General features: G+C 41.5%; 1 protein-coding gene across 1 annotated transcript in view; it reads left to right on the top strand.

Annotated features, from left to right (window-relative positions):
- The first annotated feature begins 301 nt into the window (after nucleotides 1–301).
- hook1 (hook microtubule-tethering protein 1) overlaps nucleotides 302–23,025 on the top strand; it is a 30,264-nt gene continuing 7,540 nt past the window's right edge. The window contains exons 1-15 of the mRNA XM_080429816.1: nucleotides 302–557; nucleotides 3,476–3,561; nucleotides 4,951–5,023; nucleotides 6,318–6,368; nucleotides 7,086–7,218; nucleotides 11,438–11,505; nucleotides 12,039–12,101; nucleotides 12,903–12,986; nucleotides 14,760–14,923; nucleotides 15,605–15,745; nucleotides 16,383–16,584; nucleotides 17,819–17,929; nucleotides 18,089–18,176; nucleotides 19,253–19,319; nucleotides 22,236–22,376. Coding sequence (XP_080285942.1) covers nucleotides 513–557; nucleotides 3,476–3,561; nucleotides 4,951–5,023; nucleotides 6,318–6,368; nucleotides 7,086–7,218; nucleotides 11,438–11,505; nucleotides 12,039–12,101; nucleotides 12,903–12,986; nucleotides 14,760–14,923; nucleotides 15,605–15,745; nucleotides 16,383–16,584; nucleotides 17,819–17,929; nucleotides 18,089–18,176; nucleotides 19,253–19,319; nucleotides 22,236–22,376 — 1,517 coding nt within the window. The 5' untranslated portion in view covers nucleotides 302–512. The remainder of the gene's footprint in view (nucleotides 558–3,475; nucleotides 3,562–4,950; nucleotides 5,024–6,317; nucleotides 6,369–7,085; nucleotides 7,219–11,437; nucleotides 11,506–12,038; nucleotides 12,102–12,902; nucleotides 12,987–14,759; nucleotides 14,924–15,604; nucleotides 15,746–16,382; nucleotides 16,585–17,818; nucleotides 17,930–18,088; nucleotides 18,177–19,252; nucleotides 19,320–22,235; nucleotides 22,377–23,025) is intronic.

Genomic DNA, 23,025 nt, shown 5'->3' with positions numbered 1-23,025 from the left:
AACATTTTCAAGTCAACATTTTTTTGCCAGGGAGTGGGATAGATTTGTGTTGTTGAAATGTTTCAAAAAATATTACACATTTTTCAAGATTTTTTTAAAATGGCAGATCTACAAGCTCACAACGCGTTGTGAGCTTGTAGATTGGCTATTTTCAAATAATGTTTAAAGCCAAGGGCGAAGGGCTCGCTTCCTTTTGGGCTTGTTTTCATATACGTGGTTGGTTGCTTATTTCTCTCACAAAATCTGGCAACACTGGCCCCAATCCCAGTCGGCGACACGCGTAAAAAAACGCGAGGAAGATGGTCATTCACGTATCATTTTGCGTTACTTCCCCCGCGGAGCGACCTCGCTCATTGTCACATTTACGCATTTGACGTTAGGGATCTACTAGCTGTAGGGATCTACCTCTCGCAGGTGAGGAGAAATGCAGTGGAGGTGCCGAATAAAGCTTTGTTGACAGTCAGGTAGACCAGATTATATACTTCATTATTCACACACACGGTGGGTGAGCAATGGACAAAAACCAAACGGCCCTGTGTGACAGTCTTATAATATGGGTGAGTATCTGGTGTGTGTTGATCGCTCTCAAGTCGTGTGATTATTAGGCTACGTATAAACCCCCGGGATTCACCTGACCGTATTATGTCAGCAAATATACTCCCTGGAACTGATCCTACCAATGAGGAAATATGAGGACTGACTGAGGCGCATTTGGGGACCCTGGTTGTTATACCTGTGTGTTTGCATGCATTAATCATTTATTAGCAGAATCGTGCAGCGTTCGATACACCTTATTGTATAGCATAGCCTAAGCCTGTCCTTATGGAAGTGATAGCCTATAATTAGCCTTGGCTCAAGACTATCGTAGATGTATTTTATCTTGACTTTTACCTCCGTATCTATGATGGTCTCGGGCTTCACCCCTCAATTGTCACTGAACATCCGCGCGGAAAGCCCGTACTTCTCCGTACATGTTAAAAATAAATCATATAAAGTGCTGACCCCGTAGCCGTGGATGTTAACTCGACATTCGAAACCAATGTGCACTGTATTAGTCCGTATTTTTCAATAGATATGTGTTTTAATCCCGTCTGCGTCGGATTCTGTCGGAAGTTCCTTGTGTTCCCTAATGGGCGATAGTGACGGGGCGCATCCGGTGAAAGCCGGCATTACACTCAATGTAAACAGGAAGTAAACTAGGGGGGGAAATGGCGTTCGGCCACAGACGGGATTAAAACAGATATCTATTGAACAATACGGACTAATACAGTGTACAAAGATTCCGAATGCTGAGTTGACAATTGGGAAAACCGGGTAAGCACCTTATATTTTGCATTTGTACATGTTTGGAGAAATACGAGATTTACTGGTGAAAGTCCAGGACGCTCTGGGGGGTAGAGCCCAAGACCATCGTAGATATGCAAATGTCAAAATCGATAAAAAATACATCTATGATAGTCTTGATCCCAGGCTTAGCCTACATGCTGCATTGTGCGTTATGCTAAATAACGTTATACATTTACCAATTACGACGCATAAAAAACAAAGACAACAAATATCCTTAATTCAGTTGATCCTCATCCGATTTAGAGCTAATCTAATTAACCCGGGGGAGACATGCGAGGAATGTCGCTCCTTGCATCTTGTAATATTAACTGACCAATGAGCTATATTATTTTCAAAGTAGTTAAAGCAATCTGCCCGATAACCGCACTCAGCAATCATTGATTTTAAACCCAACGTTTAATGTTTAACGTAAGAGATAGACTTTACATGATGTGTCAGGTTCCCCTTGCTATTCTGTACATTTAACAACAAAACCACTGAAAGGTTGTTGTTCTTTGTAGAGTTTTCGGTTTGTTTTTTTGTTTAGAGTTTATGAAGGCCATGTTGTTTTGTTGTTTACTTGAACTTGAACCACATGTTGAAGAGTTGAGAGGGGAGAGGACATATATGGAAAAACTGTATTTAGTAACCAAAAGACTGCAACACACACACACACACACACACACACACACACACACACACACACACACACACACACACACACACACACACACACACACACACACACACACACACACAGAGAGCCTTGTGACATGTTGTCCTTTCATTTTATTTGTTAAGGTGTAAAGCAACATGTTAACATGATGGGAGTGATTATTTGAAAGACATGTAGTTTTGAGAATTCACCTAACACCACAACTGCTGGTTGAATTATTTAGAACTTCCCTTGGATACATCTGTGGCTTTAGTATCATCACGTTCAGCATAGCACAATTCTAGTGACTAGTCCATACACCCAGCCACCTATCCATCCACCCACCTTCGTCCGTCCATCCATCCATCCTTCCATTCACTTATCCATCCCTCCACCTGCAGTATCATCTATCCATCATACATACATCCATACATTCTTAAATCTGCCTATCCACCTATATCCATATACATTAAACCTCCATTGGCTCTACAACTCTCTGCTTTTTACCCAAAGGGACTATCTGGTTGTTGTGGTGAAAACGCCCCAGGGATAAGTGTGTTAATAACTGCACTGCTGTGCGACACCATCTTTCTGAATGTATATACTGTAGGTGAATAAATGGCCCTGTGATATTCCCCTATCCAAACTCAGGAGGAATAACTTGACTGTGTGACTCTCTGAATCTTTTGATGTCGGATCATTAAGTCTACAACAAGCTTAATGGTCAAATGTGTTTACTGTTGGTTACAGTAGTATGGTTTATATAGGGACATGTACAAATGCACGTTAGTGGTTGTAGTATCATTAGCACACCATAATTGTTCTCTTTCCGCAGGACTGCTTTTGAAATGGCAAAAAAAACTAAACAATTGATGAACGTCCAGGACAGTTCAACATCAGTTGAGAAGCATCACTCTAGGTTTTCCTCTTGTCTCCTGAAGTGTCCTCTCTCTCTCTCTCTGTGTGTTAATTTCGTCGACTAAAACTATGACGAAAAATGTTCGTCAAATACCTTTTTTCACTGACGAAAACGAAATAAAAACTAGGCTATGATGACTAAAACTAAATATATTGACAATTTCGTCAACAAATAAAAACTGGACAAAAATGTTTGGGAGGGACTAGTGGAGAAGAGATCCAGTAGAACTAAGACAAGTCGTTCTATGCTTGGTTGCACTCAGGTGTTGCGCTCTGAAAATAGCAGATCTACAAACTCACAATGTGTGACGCGTCTGACCTTGTAGATCGGCTATTTTCAGCATGCAACCAAGTGTAAAATCCGTTATTACGACGCCATCAAGGCTTGCTAAAATAAGTTTTTGTCGACAAAATCGACTGTAGATTTAGTCGACTAAAACTTTTGAGATAACTAAAATATGACTAAAACTAAATGACATTTTATTCAAAGGACTATGACTAAACTAAATCAAAATATGCTGTCAAAATGAACGCTGCTCTGTCTCCTTCCTGATCAACTCTCTGCTCATCCTACAGCTCCAGACCTTCAACACCCATGAGCCCTGCACAACAGCAGAGGAACTGACCACTGGAGCAGCAATGTCACAGGCACTGCATCAGATGTGAGAGAACGCACCCACAACAAACACTATATATTCTCTCTCTCTCTCTCACACTCCATTAATCATAATATATGTCTACTCTGCAGGTGCATTATTCATGTTTTACTCTTGCCTTGCCTACGATGGAAACCTTGTATGTCCAAAACTGTTACTTTTCAGGAAATGGAGAAAAAAAACCCACCCGTGTTCCAGTGGATCCAATGTAGTTATTAGTTAGTCACAAGCTCTTGCTAATACGTTTTCATTGGTTACATATTTATCAAACCCACAGACAAATGTAACCACTTTCACTTTAAGAAAAATACAAAAAATAGAACTTGTAGATCGGCTATTTTTGCTACGTTTGTGTGACACTGTAGTATGACAAAGTAGGGCATTCATTTACGCAAAAAAAACAGGAAAAGTTCAATTATGGAGAGCTGCAAGCAGTGGCGTCCCCAGGAATTACATTTAAATGTAAAAAATATTCATTTCAACTCAATTGAAAATCGGCCGATCGAAAACTGGCCAAAGTGTCAGTTTTCAAGATGTTTTGTCCATTATCTCTGGAACGGAAAGTCCAATCTGCTCGGTTCAAAGCTTGTTGGATGCGTGACTTTGAGGACATTAAGCACAAAATGACACCTTTTCGGGTTATTTGGGTTTTCAAGGGGAGGCGAGATCTTAGTTGGGCAGGCGACCGCCTGTCCTGCCTCTACAGTGGGTACGCCTCTGGATGCAAGGTTTCTGTCTGACAGCAACGATACACTGTACTGTTTACACTGTATACACTGCAGCCTGGCATTTTAGTCCAGTCAGGGAAATGCAGGGTGAACTGTCTTGGGGGGCGGGGACCATTTGATGAGTTATGTCTCTCTCTGCCAACGCATAAAGTCACCCTTACAGCTCTCTACAGCTTTGGTTCTCAAAGTGGGGTCCGGGGACCCCACAGGCGTCCAAGTTGGGGAGGTTCCAGGGGGTCCCCAGCAAAATGAGTTAATATATAACGTCACAATCGTTTTACACACTTTATCCATATTCACGGCGCGTCACTTCGTGCCGCTCTGCTATTTTTGGGAAAAAATACGAATTATCTTGAAAGTAATTTTGACTTTAACAAATCTTCTCTTCTGGGGGTCCCTGGCACAAAACCTTTTCAGATGGGAGTCAAATACATATAAATTCTGGGGTACTTGGCACGAAAAAGTTTGAGAGCCACTGCTCTACAGGGTCTTCTGCTTCTTAATGATAATTATGCATCTACTGTATGCACTGAAACACATTGAACTTTATTATAGGGTATTATGTTATCAAATTCAGCAGTTATGAATGTTTTTATTTATTGTGTGTGTGTGTGTGTGTGTGTGTGTGTGTGTGTGTGTGTGTGTGTGTGTGTGTGTGTGGTTCCAGAGATCCAGCATGGTTCAGCGACGCATGGCTGAGCCGTATCAAAACGGATACAGGGGACAACTGGAGACTGAAGGTACAGAACAGTGCTGTCTCATCATATAGTCTGTACCCGTTCTCTTGCCATGCTGCCTTTCATATGCAGACTCCAATGTGGCATCTCAGCTTTATTTTGCCACTGCAGTACAAAGAGACAGAATGGAGAAGATATTGAGAGCAGATATCAGGTAGTCATAGGTAGTCGTCGTGTGGTAGACACAACTTGTTGAACCACAAGGAACTTCACCTGAATCTAGATGAGTGTCTAAAATCTGGTGTGATGTAGTCAAGTCTGGACAAGGCAGTCAATATGATTTTTAAAAAAATAGCCAAGAAGCGTGAACGTAAGCACACTAATCAGCTGAAAAAGGTTTAGTTTCTTCTGTCGTCGAAGCAATGAAGGAGATCATTATATGTTCTCCAGGAAACGACTTCACTCGTTCACTATACAGACTACATTAACTGCTGTACCATGCACAGCAGCATCTCTGGTCAAACACACTGGAAGGCTAATGGCGATACAGTTATATAAACTCTATGGTAACAGCTTGTTACTCTTAATGTTGTTTAATGCAATCAGATATGACTTTTCTGTTTGGATGCATGGGCTGTCAAGGCCAGAAAGTATTTTTTTGACACTCAGTAGGCATTCCTGCATAACTTCCGGGTTTGATGATGATGTCACACGCATATCCTCTATTGGAAATTGCCTGCGTCTAGGTTTCGTATCACCACATTACAGATGATAAAGTCTGTCCAGGCTATGCTGACTCATTATTGCAGCGTTGAAGACGATAAAGTACTACATGCTCCAGAGTCACTACTCCCGCCTGAAACCGCTCTCTGACCCCTCTTCTTAACTTCTTTCTGTGCCTGGAGTGTGTGTAGAATGTGTGAATGCGTGTTACTGTTTTTAAAGCTCTAAAATGCTTGGTTGCAATACTGTTTTTCTACCACTGGTACTCCTGTGATTCAAGTTCATTGGTGTATGTATTTGTGAATCTTTTTTAATTAATGCTATTCCATGAAATCGGAAGCATGTGATAAGGGACTTTGATTTTGTAATTACTGTTCCATTAAGTTGGAAAGGGACCTTTTATTTTGTAATTCCCTGGTTTTGATTCCTACTCTCACAGTTTAGTCTGTTTGTGTGTGTGTCTGGCCTCAACAGCTGCAGCTGATTGCAACACAAAGATGCAACCAGTTACACTAATTAAACACAAACAGGAGTTCAACACATGCGCATAATGAACTCCTCAAAGGCACCACTCACTTCACACTGGGTGTGATTTTTTTTTTTTATAACTGTCCACAAACTTTTATCTCCTCAGATGAACAACATGAAGAAGATCCTGCAGATGATTGTAGATTATTACAATGAGGTAACTAGTGAACTGTGCTATACTTGTCGCTGTCGGTGGAAACCTTGTATTATTATATTAAAAAAAGTAAAATAGTGAAAAGAGCAGATCTACAAGCTCACAACGCGTCGCATCTTGTAGATCGGCTATTTTCACTACTTCTGTGTGACACTCGTGTATGATGAAGGGGGGCATTAATTTACGTAAAAACTAAAAGTTGAAACATGGAGATGAGATGTTTCTGCTCGACAGCAACGATAAACTAACAATAATTTTAATAGTTGTTGTTGTCATGATTTTTATTTAACCTTTTAAGACCGGGAGAAGCATCTGTGTAATTTTTGGATTTAAGCTAAAAAGCATTATTTTACACTTTGCCTATTCAAAAATAGTAGATCTACATAGCACGGCACCGACTGCCGCGCTACGTGCTTGTAGATCTGCTATTTTTGAAAAAAAATGAAAAATGTGTGCACATCTTTGAATATATATTTTTAAAGCGAACATTTGTAACTCGGATCTTTCCTTCTGGGGGGTCCCTGGAACAAATATTTTGAGATGGGGGTCTGCGGCCAAATACATATAATTTTGCTGTCCTTGACATGAAAAAGTTTGAGAACCACTGACATAGCAGCATAATTTTTTTCAAAAAACTGTTAGGATTTAGATGACATTTGTAGAATCGGAACCTCAGGCCTTAATGGGTTAACATAAAAAACTAATCTCTGTTACCACCAGGTCCTGGCCCAGCAGATCTCAGCCTTCCCCATGCCAGACCTGGCCAAGGTGGCAGAGCACTCGGACCCTGTGCAACTGGGCAGGCTGCTTCAGCTCATTCTGGGCTGTGCCGTGAGATGTGAACGCAAACAAGGTTTGATTCATCGATTGAATACTTTATTAGTCAGAAATGCGAACTGCACGTGGTACATTAAGACATTAAAGCTAAAAAGGATAACACAAGAAAGTCCTGGGGACTTGTTTCCATTGTGGTCCTATGTAGTCAATTCATCAACATGCACATACAAAATTAACAGAATAATGCAAGTCATCAACAAAATGCAAACACTATATGTACAAAAGAGATGAGAAAATTACATGAAGCTCCCCTTTTGGTCTCCTGATGTTTTTTCAGGCCAATGTTGAAAGAAACCAGTGTTACACATCCTTTAATACAGGTTTCTTCAGCAGGGGGTGCGGGACCCCTAGGGGGTCCTCAGAGTTACTACAAGGGGTCCGCCAAATCCTTTTGTGATAGGATTTTTTATTTTACCTTAACCACTTGAACCCTAGCATCCCTTTTCCGAGGAGAACTTTAGCCAAAAATAGGCGATCTACAAGCTCACAAAGCCTCGCGCTGCGAGGCGTTGTGAGCTTGTAGATCGCCTATTTTTGGCAAATAGGTAAGGTGTAGAGGGGTAAAAAGAGCAGACCACGTAAACAAATAATGTTTAATCTGAAACACAATTTTATACAATATAGGGGGTCCCTGCTTCATTTCTCTCTCAGCTAGGGGGTCCTTGGCCTGAAAACGTTGAAGACCCCTGTTTTAATGGATGGTAGTAGAATGAGAACTTTACCATGTTTGCTCTAAATTTGGGTGTTACCAGATCTTGGTCGCTCCCTCCAGTGGGTGTCACTCACTTTGGAGAAGTATTTAGGCAGGTATGAGGCGACCTTTGAATATTCGTTTTTCAATATCTCGACTTCTAGATTACGTAGGATCTGGATTCTAGTGGCTAAATCTACATTTTTAGGGTCAGGAAATCCAATGGTGCTAATTAAAAATATTTACAAATGATCAGTGGCACAGATTTGGGTCATAATCCTTGATTTTGGGGGAAAAAATGTAATATTAGTTTTTCCACTATTTTGACTTCTAGATTACATAGGATCATGATTCAAGTGGTTAAATCTATATTTTTCAGGAAATCCAATGGTGCTAATTAAAATCAGTGATCAATAGCACATATTTACATAACAATCTAGAATTGTAATATATGATTATCTGAAGAGACAGAGACAGATGATTTCTCTCATTGACACAAGGTTGCGTCATTTATTTACACAAACACAAACTAGACCAGTCTATACATCATCCTCACCATCATCATTGCTGTCACTAGCCAATGTATCTTGACAGTCTTCATCGTTTTGGCAGTCAGCAGTACACTGACATAGCTCCGTACAGGGTAGCCCCACTGATCTGCACGAACATCTAAGTGAAGAACAGTCTGCTTTACCATCTCAATGGTTGCCTCTGGTGCTGGGAGGGACTCAGTTGTAACTGGTTTCAGCTGGCCGTCCTTGTCCTTGTAGTAGCCATTGTTGAGTGGGTCAAGGAACTTCTGCTGAGCAATGTGGACTCTTAGGACATGCTGCTTGAGAGCACCAAGGGTGGGTGGAAGCTTGTCCCCTTCTACCATGTGTTTGCAGAATATCACTCACTATCACCATTGCTGTCACTAGTATAATGTATCTTGACAGTCTTCATCATTTTGGCAGTCAGCAGTACACTGACATCTGACATCTGGGATTTTGGAAGTGGCACCAATATGGAAAATTCTGGGTGCAGACCGAGCCAAAGCTTCGCCGGCATTTCATGCCTTTACAGGAGCAGACAACACTGGGAGATGTTCTAGGATAGGCAAACCTACCTGGTGGAACAGCTACCTCAAAGCTGGTGAAGATGTCCTCGAGGCTCTGAAGATGCTTTCTCAAACCAGTGATGTGACAGAGGATCTGCTAACTACAGTAGCTAAGTTTGTATGCCCTGCGAAAACAACCCTGAGCTGAGATGGCATCTATTCTGCAAACACATGGCAGAAGGGGACAAGCTTCCACCCACCCTTGGTGCTCTCAAGCAGCATGTCTTAAGAGTCCATATCCAGGCCAGAGTGTGGAGTCAGGCACACATTGCTCAGCAAGAGTTCCTTGACCCACTCAACAATGGCTACTACAAGGACAAGGACGGCCAGCTGAAACCAGTTACAACTGAGTCCCTCCCAGCACCAGAGGCAACCATTGAGATGGTAAAGCAGACTGTTCTTCACTTAGATGTTCGTGCAGATCAGTGGGGCTACCCTGTACGGAGCTATGTCAGTGTAATGCTGACTGCCAAAACGATGAAGACTGTCAAGATACATTGGCTAGTGACAGCAATGATGATGGTGAGGATGATGTATAGACTGGTCTAGTTTGTGTTTGTGTAAATAAATGACGCAACCTTGTGTCAATGAGAGAAATCATCTGTGTCAGTCTCTTCAGATAATCATATATTACAATTCTAGATTGTTATGTAAATATGTGCTATTGATCACTGATTTTAATTAGCACCATTGGATTTCCTGAAAATTTTAGATTTAACCACTTGAATCATGATCCTATGTAATCTAGAAGTCAAAATAGTGGAAAAACGAATATTACATTTTTTCCCCCAAAATCAAGGATTATGACCCAAATCTGTGCCACTGATCATTTGTAAATATTTTTAATTAGCACCATTGGATTTCCTGACCCTAAAAATGTAGATTTAGCCACTAGAATCCAGATGCTATGTAATCTAGAAGTCGAGATATTGAAAAACGAATATTCAAAGGTCGCCATTTTGCAAAATCCAAGATGGCCACCATATTGGCTTCTGCGCAAATGGAATCATGGATTTTCTGATTTGTTATACTCTGAAGTTTCCAAAAATATATAGTTTTCCTAATCCCCCGAAAATTTGAACAAACCTTCTTTTTTGGACATATAGAACTGGACTACAAGTTCGCATGTCTGAATAATGCAAAAACAGAATTATTTGTTTTCATTTGCTTTTTTTCTCCCCCATATATTTTTCATAATTAAAAAAGTGCGTATCGTATCGAAATCGTATCGAAGTTGTTAGCCAAATATCGTATCGTATCGTTTGGTGAAATTAGTGTATCGGCACACCCCTAGTATTGAGGGAACTGTCTCTCTATCTTAAATACCAATTCCTAGTGGTATTTCCTTAACCCGGTACATAACAAGGCTGACACACACACACACACACACACACACACACACACACACACACACACACACACACACACACACACACACACACACACACACACACACACACACACACACACACACACACACACACACACACATTACTATTATTGTGAGGAGAAAACATTGAAGGACACCTATTTTATTAATGGATTTTTTTACAATTCGTTGCCATTTTTAAGCCTAACTGTAATGCTGAAAATAGCCTATAGCGCCATACTGCGATGCGTTTTGAGCTTGTAGATCTGTTATTTTCGGTGCATGACACTGGTGCGCAACTAAGTATAAATCAGGCATAACTCCAGACCCCTAACCCCTAAAGCTAACCTCTAAATGCTTAATCCTAACCTGAACCCTAACTTAAACATAAAACAACAATTTCTCTTGTGAGGAACAGGAAAAATGTCCTCACAATGTCTTTCTCAAATTCTACTATACTTTATACTTGTGAGGACATGTGACCCTTTTAAGTATAGTAATACGTGTACACACACACACTCTCTCTCTCACTCACACTCACACTCACACGCACACGCACAGGCACAATTAACATGCTTAAAGCATGCATACAGAAAAAGCATGTATGGATATGCACACATCTGTACATGCACTGTACAGAATAGAATAAAGGAGAGATGTGGGCGTCAAAATCCCAGCCAGGCTTCTTGAATTTCTCAGTCCAACAATGGCTCATTATTGCCCTGCCAAGCCAGTGACAAAGACAGACCCAGATTGGCACCCTCACTGGAGACTCACAGAGGACACAGTGTGTCACATGGTTAGTCATTAGCAGAGCCCGAACCAGAGACACATTTTTGGGCACTGGTCGACCCGCCGATTACTGATGTTTTGACCCATATTTTGTCAATGTTATAATCAATTTGAAAAAAAAAGGATTTGATTGAATTGAATGGCCAATATATCAGCACAACTGTTATATCTGTCTGGCTCAAGTCATTAGGCAGTGGAGGACGCATGATGATGAGAAATCATGTTAATAATGATACGTGTGTGTGTGTGTGTACGTGTGTGTTCAATCTCTCTTTGACCTCCAGAATACGTTCAGATCATTATGACCCTGGAGGAGTCAGTGCAGCATGTGGTCATGACAGCCATTCAAGAGGTCAGTAAGCTTTGAAGTGGAAATGTCTGTGTCCCCAACACTTTGGGACAAATGTTTGTGTCCCCAACACTTTGGGACAAATGTTTGTGTCCCCAACACATTTTTATAGGTCACGAGTAACTATCCCATTATTCCCCGTTTATTATGATTTTTTTTAAATGATTTCAAAATATAGTTTTTAACCCATTAAGACTTGAGGCCGATTCTACAATTTCCTTCTAAAACAGTAGTTCTCAAAGGACCCCCAAAAATGATATGTAGCCTATTTCATGATGATTAAAAAAATGGCAGATGTACAAGATCGCAGCGTGGCACGAAGTGACACGCTGTGAGCTTGTATATCTGCAATTTTTTTAATAGCCAACGCTAAAATCTAAAATGACACAGCTTTCCTGGTTTAGTAAAGAAACTGATTGCCATGCCTGAAGCTACCAAGTGTACTGTATCTGTGCGTTTGTGAAAAGTAAATGGAGGACTTTGAATCTTGTGTTATGTGTCTGTGTAGTAAATCCAGTGACATGTTTCCTCCTCAGCTCATGAGTAACGAGAGCATGGCCCAGATTGGGGCAGAGCCGCCTGGGGACTTGGAACTGCAGGTTGGTGTTATTAAAGCCCAAATGGTGTGAATTGAATGACTGTACTTGACTGTACTCGTTTTTTTTGTTGTAATTAATATACATGGTCCTTGTTCTGGTTATAGTCATATTCCTCAAATATTTTTCATAGCAGCATGTTATAAACCTTTAATCAGTGTAATATGCATGTTCATTAATGGTTTGGTAGAGTATTGGAGAGCATCATTTTTTTTAAACATATTTTGTCATAGAAGTGCAAGCCCTCTTTGTTTTGGTCTAGTTTTTCTCAACAGGTGGGTCATGACCAGGCCTGGATTTTCATCGTTTCAGGGGCAAGGCCATTTGGCCTTTTTTGGTGTTATCAATTTGTTTTAGATAAGAAAGGACAAATGCCAGCGCAGCAAGACCTTCAACTAAAACAATGATTTGAAGTCCATGGAAATAATTAATTTAATGTAAATGTTGCGGATTATTTTAGTTTTTAATATAAAGTATAACTATTTCACAAAATAATATCTTGGTATTTACAAATTACCGGTTATTTGTACAAACTCCTGAGTCATAAGTTCATACATGCTCATCCCTGGGCTAAGCAGTGTAACTGGACTTGTTTGAAGATGGGTATGGGGAGTCAGGGCCTGGCCATGGCCTCCATGAAATTCCTGGCCTGGTTGGTGTGGGTCGTGATAGATAGTTGGATAGGAGGACATTGCTTTATAGTATCCTGGGTCATGACCTCATAGAGAAGGTCCTGAGTGAGATGACCTTTGAACCACTGCTCTATTAGTAATGTGAGATCACGTTTTCTTCTCTTGTCTCCAGCTGAAAAAGGCGCTGGAGGAACTCACAGATGGTTTATCAGAAAAGGAGATGCTGGCACAGCGCTGTCAGGAGCTGGATGTTCAGGTGAATACAGAAATAAATACACACATCCTCTCTGTAACTCAGGGCTGTTTGTTCTTTTATTTATTGTTTGCACATGCCTAATTCAGAATACAATAGGTGTTGAACTTGTCCCCCATCTGTTCCTGTCAAGTCAAAATGGCCTTAAGTTTGAACAGTCTCCCTCTCTCTCTCACACACACACACACACACACACGCACACGCACACGCACACTCTGTGGTACCGTACAGTATAAACCGGAGCTGTGTAATACACTGATGCTGAGTCCATTGTTTGGAGTTGGTGTGGCAGAAGAGCTGTCATTTTACAGATCAGTCTAAGCTCCGAGCCCTCTACTCTGCCCTGCTCTGTGAGTGTGAGTATCCCACAGCCTTGAGGGGAGTTGAATGGAGAGCATGAGTGTTTTAGCCCTCTGTTCTCATGCCTCTGTGTGTGCAGTGCAGCCAAACTAAAGTAAAGACGCAGCAGGCACATTCTGATGCTATCTTCCACTGGACTCTCGACAGATTAATTTGTTTTGTCTCCGGTCTTGCGCTCCTGTGGTCGCGGTGAGGTAAGTTCAACATGGCCGACCGATCAAGCCAAGCTACTTAACTCAGTGCCCGGGCTGGCTGGCTAGCTGGCTGGCCAGCTCAACTCACTGACTCTCAACTAACCCCAGCTAACAGAAGGCTCTATTGGGATCTTTTTGCTAAAACATAACCCACTCTGTATGTATTTAATATGATGTGTGCTCTTCCTCATGTACCTGCTGGATTTGTGGTTATCTAATGGTGACAGTAGTCCTTTTGGACCACTGGCGCTGTATGGCTCACATTTAACCCATTAAGACCGGCAATGCATCCGTGTCATTTTTAGATTTCTTTGGCTATTCAAAAACAAAATCTTTGTTAGAAAAATCTTGAAAATTCGTGCAAATCTATGTATTCTACAAATGTCTTCTAAATCCTAACTGTTTTTTGAAAAACTTATGTTGCTGTATCAGTGGTTCCCAAAGTTTTTCATGTCAAGGACCCCCAAAATGATATGTATTTCGCCACGGACCCCCATCTCAAATTATTTTGTTCCAGGACCAAAAGTTTTTCGCTTTACAAATGTATAAATTCAAAGATTTGCACACATTTTCACGATTTTTCAAAAATAGCAGATCTACAAGCACAGTGCCACGCTATGAGCTTGTAGATCTGCTATTTTTGATATCTAGAATGACACACATGCGTTCCCTGCTTCCCGGTCTTAATGGGATAAAGAGACTAGCAGCAAGGAAGGCATTCCTTTTGAAAGTAATTTCTCAAGCTTTACTGTTTCAATGACTGCTTCTACTTTATGTACATGTTTTACATTCATTTCTATAAAAGGCAATTTTTCCAGACGATGGACAAGTTCTCTTTTGACGTACATGCCTTGTAACAAGTGACAATCTAGGGAACGACGGGCGAGAGGTGGAACTAACCAGCCATGTATTAACATGTTTGCTTAAGATGCTTGTGTTCGGCTTCCAGTCTGGAATAACTACATTGTTCGTTTAACAGCCGTGGAGAGGAGAGTCATCTGTAATTGATGGCTGTAGTCTTTCAATGCTGACATGCTGTGTTGTGTTGCTTTGCATGAAATACTCGGCCAAGAAAGGGAAGGGGAACTTAACAAAGCATCCTCACTGACTTGATACAATGACTGTTATTTTTACAGTACAGTATGTAGTTTAAATCCAATGTAAAAGTGGCTGCATGTCAAAAGAAAACAGATGGGTCTCATACTTCTCTGTACCTTGGCAGGTCACTATCCTCCAAGACGAACGGAACAGCCTATTGGCTGAGAATTATGTTTTAACAGACCGCGCCAATCAGCTGGACTCGTTCGACGACCCGAGCACGCCCTCAGGAAGGAAACACAGCCAGCTACAGCTACAACTGGAGGGCGTGCAGGAAGAGAACTTCAAGTGTGTTCCATCAATATTTAATATTATGCTATCAGTATAGCATCAGAATCAGTTTGACCACTTTAAACCCTACGTCAGCTATTTTAAAATAGCCCAATAGCTTACAATGTGTCGCATCGCGACGCATTGTAAGCTTGTAGATCCTATTTTCAAGAAACATGTTTGGGGTCCCTGGCACAAAATATTTTCTGATTTGGGGGGGGGGGGGGGGGGGAAATGCAAATTCATGAAGGGGTCCTTCACATGAAAAGGTTTGAGAACCACTGGTTTGAATAACTATTGTAAACATCATAGTAGCCAGATGGCGTATAGACAAACTATAGGACCTGGGTCTCTGGTCCCACAAGCCCTATATCTTACCCCTTATGCCTAAACATTTTAGGTATTTTTTACTATTTTGAAAAACATTTTTAATAGTTCAAATAGCTGATCTTCAAAGCTCACAAGGTGTCTATGTAGATCGTCTATTTTCAGTTTTAAAATGTTTTACCAAATAGTAAAACGTAGCTAAAATGTTTAGGCATAAGGAGTAAGGCGACACGCAAGATGGGGCCCTGAATCTCTAACATCTCTAAGGCCTTATTTATACTTGGTTGTGCTCCATTGTCTAATATAACAACAAAATATGAATACCCATCAAAGAAACTTCACTGTGTGTGCATGCTTTTGTGCCTCTCTCAGGCTGGAATCTGCTAAGGATGACTACCGCATCCATTGTGAAGCGATAGAGAAGGAGTTGGTCGAGGTTCAGCACCGCAACAACGAACTCACCAGCCTGGCAGAGGAGTCCCGGGCACTCAAAGACGAACTGGACATCCTCAGGTGTGTTTGTCCAGTGTCTCTTCTGCAGTGGTGGAAAAAGTACTCAAATGTTTTAAGTAAAAGTATCAATATAGCAATGTAGAAGTACTCAAGTAAAAGTCCGGAATTAAAAATGTACTTGAGTAAAAGTACAAAAGTATTGGTATCAAAATGTACTTAAAGTACCAAAAGTAAAAGTACTAAAATATTTGAAAATAGCAGATCTACAAGCTCACAACGCGTCGTAGATCTGCTATTTTCAAATAGCCTAGGTATAAAATAGTGCTAAAGTGGTTAATGTATGTTTTATAACGTAATCATTTTTATCTTCAAAGTAACTAGTAACTAAAGTTTTCAAATAATTGTAGTGGAGTAAAAGTACAATATTTGCCTCTGAGATGTAATGGAGTAGAAGTAAAAGTATAGCGAATTGGAAATACTCCAGTAAAGTAAAAGTACCTCAAAATTGTACTTAAGTACAGTACTTGAGTAAATGTACTTAGTTACTTTACACCACTGCTCTTCAGCACTCTCATGGTCACACATTATTGGAGGGGGTGGAGTGTGTGAGCATATGACAAAAAAATAACTGTGTGTGTGTGTGTGTGTGTGTGTTGCATGGGCGTTTGTGCACGTGTGTGTGTGTGTGTGTGTGTAGGAGCTGCTCAGACCGGGCGGTAAAACTGGAGACCTCGGTGGCAATATACAGACGAAAACTGGAGGATCTGGGTGACCTGAGAAGGCAGGTGAAACTCCTGGAAGAGAGGAACATGACCTACATGAACAACACTGCCGGCTTGGAGGAGGAGCTGCGCAAGGCCAACGCTGCCCGCACACAGCTGGATACATACAAGAAACAGGTAGAAGAATACACCAACACGCACACAGTGGGCTTTGAAACTCCCTTATCGTCATGTCAAAATCACATTGATTAAGCCATGCAGTAACATAGTGTAATATTTTATGCATTCATTGTCCAGTGTAGCAGGTTTTTGCCATCGATCACCAAAAAGTGATGACGTTTCAGAAAAAGAGGCTGTGGGTTATTTTTATTTGACCCCCCCCCCCAAGACCTCTGTCACCTGCTGTGTAGCAGACTGCCTGACTCAGGGTGCCACACCACCCACGGTATTAAACCATTGTTTAGCCAATCAATTAACTCCTCTTTACTTAAAACCACAATCGCAATAACTAACACAGCCATTGATAATTATATTCGCTCTGAATATAATTAATTTCTTACATAAGGTTAATGGCGCAAATGAAATAATGAAAACGGATTGATTGATTGAATATTTTATTAGGCAAAAATGTAAAACAGCACAGTTACATTTAAAATACTTTGTCTAAAAGGTCCGTTCAAAAAAGTCCTTGCGGTCTTGTTTTCATTGAGGTCCTTGGTATTCAATTCATAGTCATATATACCAACAGTTCAAATATCATCACAAAAAAATACAGAAAAAAATAATATCACTATATGTACAAATAATGGGGGGGAATGAGGGTCTAAGCAATAATAACACTATATGTACAACAATGGGGGAGTGGGAGTCAGGGCAGAAAGAAAAGGGAGGGGGGGTTGTCTATCTAACGGGAAAAATGGAACTACCTCCTTTTTTGGCCTCCTGAACGGTGAATTTTCAGGTCTGATTCACCTTTCAGGAGGCCAAAAAAGGAGGTTGTGAGCAGAATGACGAGTGCATTCCGTCATCCATCCAGCACAACAACATGTGTGGCTGCTTGCAGCTCTGTTCTGTCCCTGAAACCTGTCAGCTATGCTACTAAAAGTAATGGTGTATTGAAACTTTTGAAAGTAAACAATGTCATGGTTGTGAATGGCTTTGTGTTTTCCCCCCCGAGTGCACCCTAGGGCAACTATGGCAACGAATGAAAAGCGATCCAATTAACCAGTCTATGATGAAGGAAAGCGGGGAACGAGTGTGTGTGTCTGTGCTATCCGCTGCTCATGACATTGCACACACACTCGCATCCAACTTTAGCAGTAAATGTTTTTAAGTAGTTTGTTTTAGTTGGGGCTCTAGATTTTCCCTCCTGATTTATTTATTCAATTGTAAATGTTATGCATGCGCTCAGATCCAGGAGCTACACAGGAAGCTGTCGGAGGAGACTCGGCGGGCGGACAACCTTGTCTTCGAGATGAAGAAGTTTGAGGAGAAACACGAAGCCATGATGAAGGAGAAAGAGGTGGGACCAGGTTCTAAATGTCAACGGGGAGAATATTTTTATCACATGGAATGACCCTTTACTGCACACAGCCGACCACAGGACAGTGTAGAAACCGTGACCGAATGTCTCTATCTCTCTCTCTCTCTCTCTCTCCTTTCCTGGTCCCACCATCACTAGAGGATCATCATTGAGCGAGACTCCCTGAAGGAGACCAACGAGGAGCTGCGAGGCACCCAGGCCCAGCAGCACCAGCTCAAACAAGCAGGTACCTCAATCAGTCAACTTTCTATAGTGCCCACAGCACCACAAGCTATCTCAAGACATTTTAAATCAATATAATGCTTTACAGCAGGGGTCTTCAACAGGGGGTCTGGGGACCCCTAAGGGGTCCTCAGAGCTACTATTGGGGGTCCGCCAAATCTTTGCGTCGATAGGATTATTCTTTTTTACATTAACCACTTGAACCCTAGAATTCCTTTTTCTGAGGTGAACATTAGCCAAAAACCTTGTAGATCGGCTATTTTTGGCAAAGAGGTATAGGTGTAGAGGGAAAAAAGAGCAGACCAAGTAAAAAAAAAAGAAATTTAGTCTGAAACACAATTTTATACAATGTAGAGGGGGTCCCTGCTTCATCTATCTCTCAGCTAGGGGGTCCTTGCCCTGAAAAACGTTGAAGACCCCCTGCTTACAGAGACCCAATATTCCCCCTTGAGCAAGCGCTTGGTCACGACGATATGGACAAACGGGAGGAAAAAAAGAAGCTATTGTGGAGTATCGCTAGGAGACCGCCTGTTAGGTAGGCACCTCACCATGGAGAGACAGTGGGACAGAGACAGAGAGAGGCCCTACAGACAGCGCAGTAGCCTGGGCTGCGTCATAGAGGGGCAATCACCCTCATTAATCAGACCCAACTGAGCGCACCTGCGAAGACCGGCTAGGTGTTGCACCAAACCTCAAAATCAGCCACTCTGTCTCAGTTTAGCACTGGCTCTCCTGGTGAACAGATGGGTGCTCAGGCGACAGGCGGCAAGCGAATACTCCACTATTTCCCTCACAATGTTAATTGCTGGTGAAATGTAGAACTAAAGGACTGTTTCTTTTACCTCATAGGCAACCTGTGGAGAGATGTAAAGAATGCTGATATTATGATGCATGGACCCCCCGAACCCGGGATGAATTTGTGTTGAACCGTGTTATTATTTCCCTTTTGAAAACGTATAAACAATGCTCGCTGAGCGAGGCTGCAAATAAATGCCCTTCATTGGGTTTGTACCCTGCCTTCTGTGTCTTGGCCTTGATCAGTATCCCACACTATACTAAATCCTTTTTTTTTTTTCCTAGGGATGCTTCCCTCACGCAGTCCCAGCCATGATAACTTGGCAGCTGAGCTCCTCCCCATTGAGTTCAGGTAATGGATGCTTCATCTGACAACATCACATTTGCTGTCTGTATACCAGGAATACCAAGAACCTGAGACAAATCCTCTTCACACACTCTCGTTCACCTCACAGCACCACCTATTTCTCTTGCTGTGAAACCCCAAATCACAGTTTTTGTGTGATTTTATTTTTATGTGTGTTGCTGCGGTGTGTAGTTCAGTTTGAGAAGTCGGCGCAAAGTTACATACATTTGAAGGGGAACTGACAGCCATTAGGAGATATAACTGGAGAAAGCCACTTTGGACGTGAATACTAGCACATGTTGTGATGTATAACATGTCCTGTGTACTGCCATCTACAAAAAGTCCTCTCTTCATTTACTTGTGTTGGTATTGTAAGCTTGTAGAGATGCTATTTTTGTCGAATGTTCGCACCAGTATGTGGATGCCAGGGGTTAATATGGTTAAAGGGGTATTTTTTCACGAACTATTGTATAATACAATATTCAGTAGATTCAACTGAATCTATTTATTGCCCAAGTATCTTCACACATTTGGAATATGACTTGGTGCATTGCTCACTGCACAATTACTACACACTGTACCCCCCCCGGACCTATGTTCCCCCACTAAGGTTATGGTTAGGTTTAGGTTAGGTCCTATATTCCCCGCTCTCCTAGGAAAGCGGGGAACATAGAACCTGGGGAACATAGGTACGGTCCCCTGTACCCTAGTGTTGATTTTGACAGCACATTTTTATTTAATTTAGTCTTTTGAATAAAATTCCCTTTAGTTTTAGTCATATTTTAGTCATCTGAAATGTTTTAGTTTTTGTCTAGTTTTAGTTGACAAGATATCATAAGATTATAGTCGACTAAATCTACAGTTGATTTAGTCGACTAAAACGTATTTTGCCGGTGCCTTGATGGCGTCGTAATGGCTGATTTTACACTCGGTTGCATGCTGAAAAAAGTAGATCTACAAGCTCACAACGCGTCACAGCGCGACATGTTGTGAGCTTGTAGATCTTCTATTTTCAGCATGCACACCCTAGCGCAACCAAGCATAAAATGACTTGTCTTAGTTCTACTGTATTATTTGTTTAGTCTTAATTTTAGTCCTCATAGCTTAGTTTTTATTTAGTTTTTATTTAGTTTTCGGCAGTGAAAAAAGGTAGTCGACGACTTTTTTTGTCATAGTTTTAGTCGACGAAATCAACACTGCTGTACACCGACCAGCTTGAAATAATTTTGCACAGATTCTGCTACAGGTACTGTGCATATAGACATTGCGCTTGGAAGGTGCATGAGTGCAAATAGCCAGAACAAGGAGAGATGTGTGCAGCGCTTACGGTCTTAACAGTCCAACGCTATAATCCACTATTGGTATGTGGCTCAGCTGTTGAATAGAGCAACCGCACAGGGGAAAACTGTTTGTTCTTAAGGTCCCCAAAGGGGAGAGCTTCAAAGAGATTATGGCCAGGATCAGAGGGGTCAGAAATCGATCTGGCCTGCTTGCTCCCTGGCCCTGAAAGTGTACAGTTCATGATGGGCCGTTTTGCAGTTGCTGATTTTTTTCTCCGGCTGACCAGATCATGTACTGCAACCTGTTCGTTGTCCCACTTGGTGGCTGATCCAAACCATACCGTTTAGTCTGATTTACACTTGGTTGTACCACAGTGTTGCATACCACAATAGGCCTTCTAAAAACTCGCAACGTGTCACAATGCAGGAGGTTTAGGCCAGACTCTATGACGGCAGTGTATAACGGGGACATTGTAGCCTGCGGCGGATTGAATTTCTTCAGCTGCCACATTAACTACATCCTCTGTTAAGCCTATAGACTCTAGAGTTGATGCTGTCCTCTATTTAAGGTCATTGAAGAGGGCTGGTCTTTGGAGGAACTTTAGTAGTAGTCGTAACTGTTGATGGGGAGCGGCGGGAGGTTCTCCTACAATCACCCCCACCGCCTTGATCATGTTGAGCCCCAGGTTGTCACGACTGCGCCAGGACACCAACTACGCCACATCCTGTCTGAATGTAGATTTGTCACCGTTCAGGTTCAGACCGATCAGGGTTGTAAAACTTGAGAAGCTTGGCAGAGGTGTTTGTGTAGGTGCAGTCATCCATGTAGGGCAGTGGTATCAAAGTGGGATCTGGGGACCCTCAGTGGTCCTTGAGTTGGTTCCAGGGGGTCCTCAGCAAAATTTGTTAACACATAGTATCAAAATCAATGAAACCACTTTAACCCTGTTTTATACTTCAGCCATTGAAAATGGCAGATCTACAGGCTCACAACGCATCGTGATGCAAGGCATTGTGAGCTTGTAGATCTGCTATTTTTGATAACGCATCTTCTCTTATAGGGTCCGTGGCACAAAATATTTTCAGGTGGGGCTCCGCAACCAAATATATATATTTAGGGGTCCTTGATATGAAAATCTTTGAGAACCACTGATGTAGAGAGTAGAAAGCCTTGCGGCGCCCCTGAGCTGAGGGTCAATTAGCTTGAGACATTATCTGGTCACCTGCTGGCATGCCCCAAAACTGGAAATAGTAACCTAGTGTGTCTTCTCTAAATGATGTATCCATATGTGTTTAACTCATTGAGTGCCATTCACATGTTTTACCGCTATGGTGCAACGTGCCAATCACGTGTTTCACGTTTTTGAAAAAAGAAAAGAAAAAAAAAAGTGTTTGGTTCAGAACCCAAGATATCATTATCTGAAGATTTGCAGCTCCATCCACTACTTGTTTAACTTATAACTGAAAAAGGCTGTACATGTATCTCGCTTCCAAAGCACTTATTTTTTTACTTTAACAACAACAAAAAACGCACTGGCCAGAAATAATTCTGGCACTCAGTGAGTTCATTCCAGAGAGAAGTTCATCAGGTTGTGTGTTTAATTCCAGAGAGAAGTTCATCAGGTTGTGTGTTTAATTCCAGAGAGAAGTTCATCAGGTTGCAGCATGAGAACAAGATGCTGAGGCTCCAGCAGGAGGACTGTGTGAGAGAGAAGATCAGTGAGCTGCAGGCTCAGCTTGAAGAAGCACACAGGACACGCAGCGAACTGGACACTGACAACAGGTACCAGGTTCTTTAATCCGGAAAGGCAGATCCTTTTTTTTCTTTTTAGATCTATTTGACCTCTCTGACTGTTCTCCCAACATTAAAAACATCCATTTAATAGACAAATTAATTACATTTAATAGAACAAATGACCAGATCATACACACAGATCATACATGCACTGTAATATTGTTTCATTACATCTCCCTAGTTTAATTACAAATACACATATCAAGTCTCTTCTGTTTTTTTGTGGTTGTAAACAACAGCAAATGAAACAACTGGCAATGGCTTTTTGTGGTTCAGCAAGTTGTTAAGAGTTCATGAGCTACTGTAGCTATCCATTCCTCCATTTCAGTGACTGTACAGTTTGTATTGTTCATGTTGTGTGTGTTGATGTTTATCTTTTTGTGTAATTTTGTTCTTATATGTGCCATTTTGTCAATTTATTTCTTTGTTTTTGTAATGTTAAAATATGCAGTGCCATGTTGGACTCAAAATTACCCCTAGACCACCCGATGTGTTTAAAATGTGTGAGAATGACTTCTCTGTATGTTTGCCTGTAACAGTGAATAGCAACAGTCTGGACTCCTGACATATGAGGAGGACCATGAACCTCCTATTTAATTGACTTTATATTGAATTGCGGCGCTCAAAATGACTGTAT

Source organism: Gymnoscopelus braueri (assembly GCF_963280865.1).
Source record: "Gymnoscopelus braueri genome assembly, chromosome: 6".
NCBI classification, from domain to species: domain Eukaryota; kingdom Metazoa; phylum Chordata; class Actinopteri; order Myctophiformes; family Myctophidae; genus Gymnoscopelus; species Gymnoscopelus braueri.
This window is presented reverse-complemented; position numbering and strand designations above follow the sequence as displayed.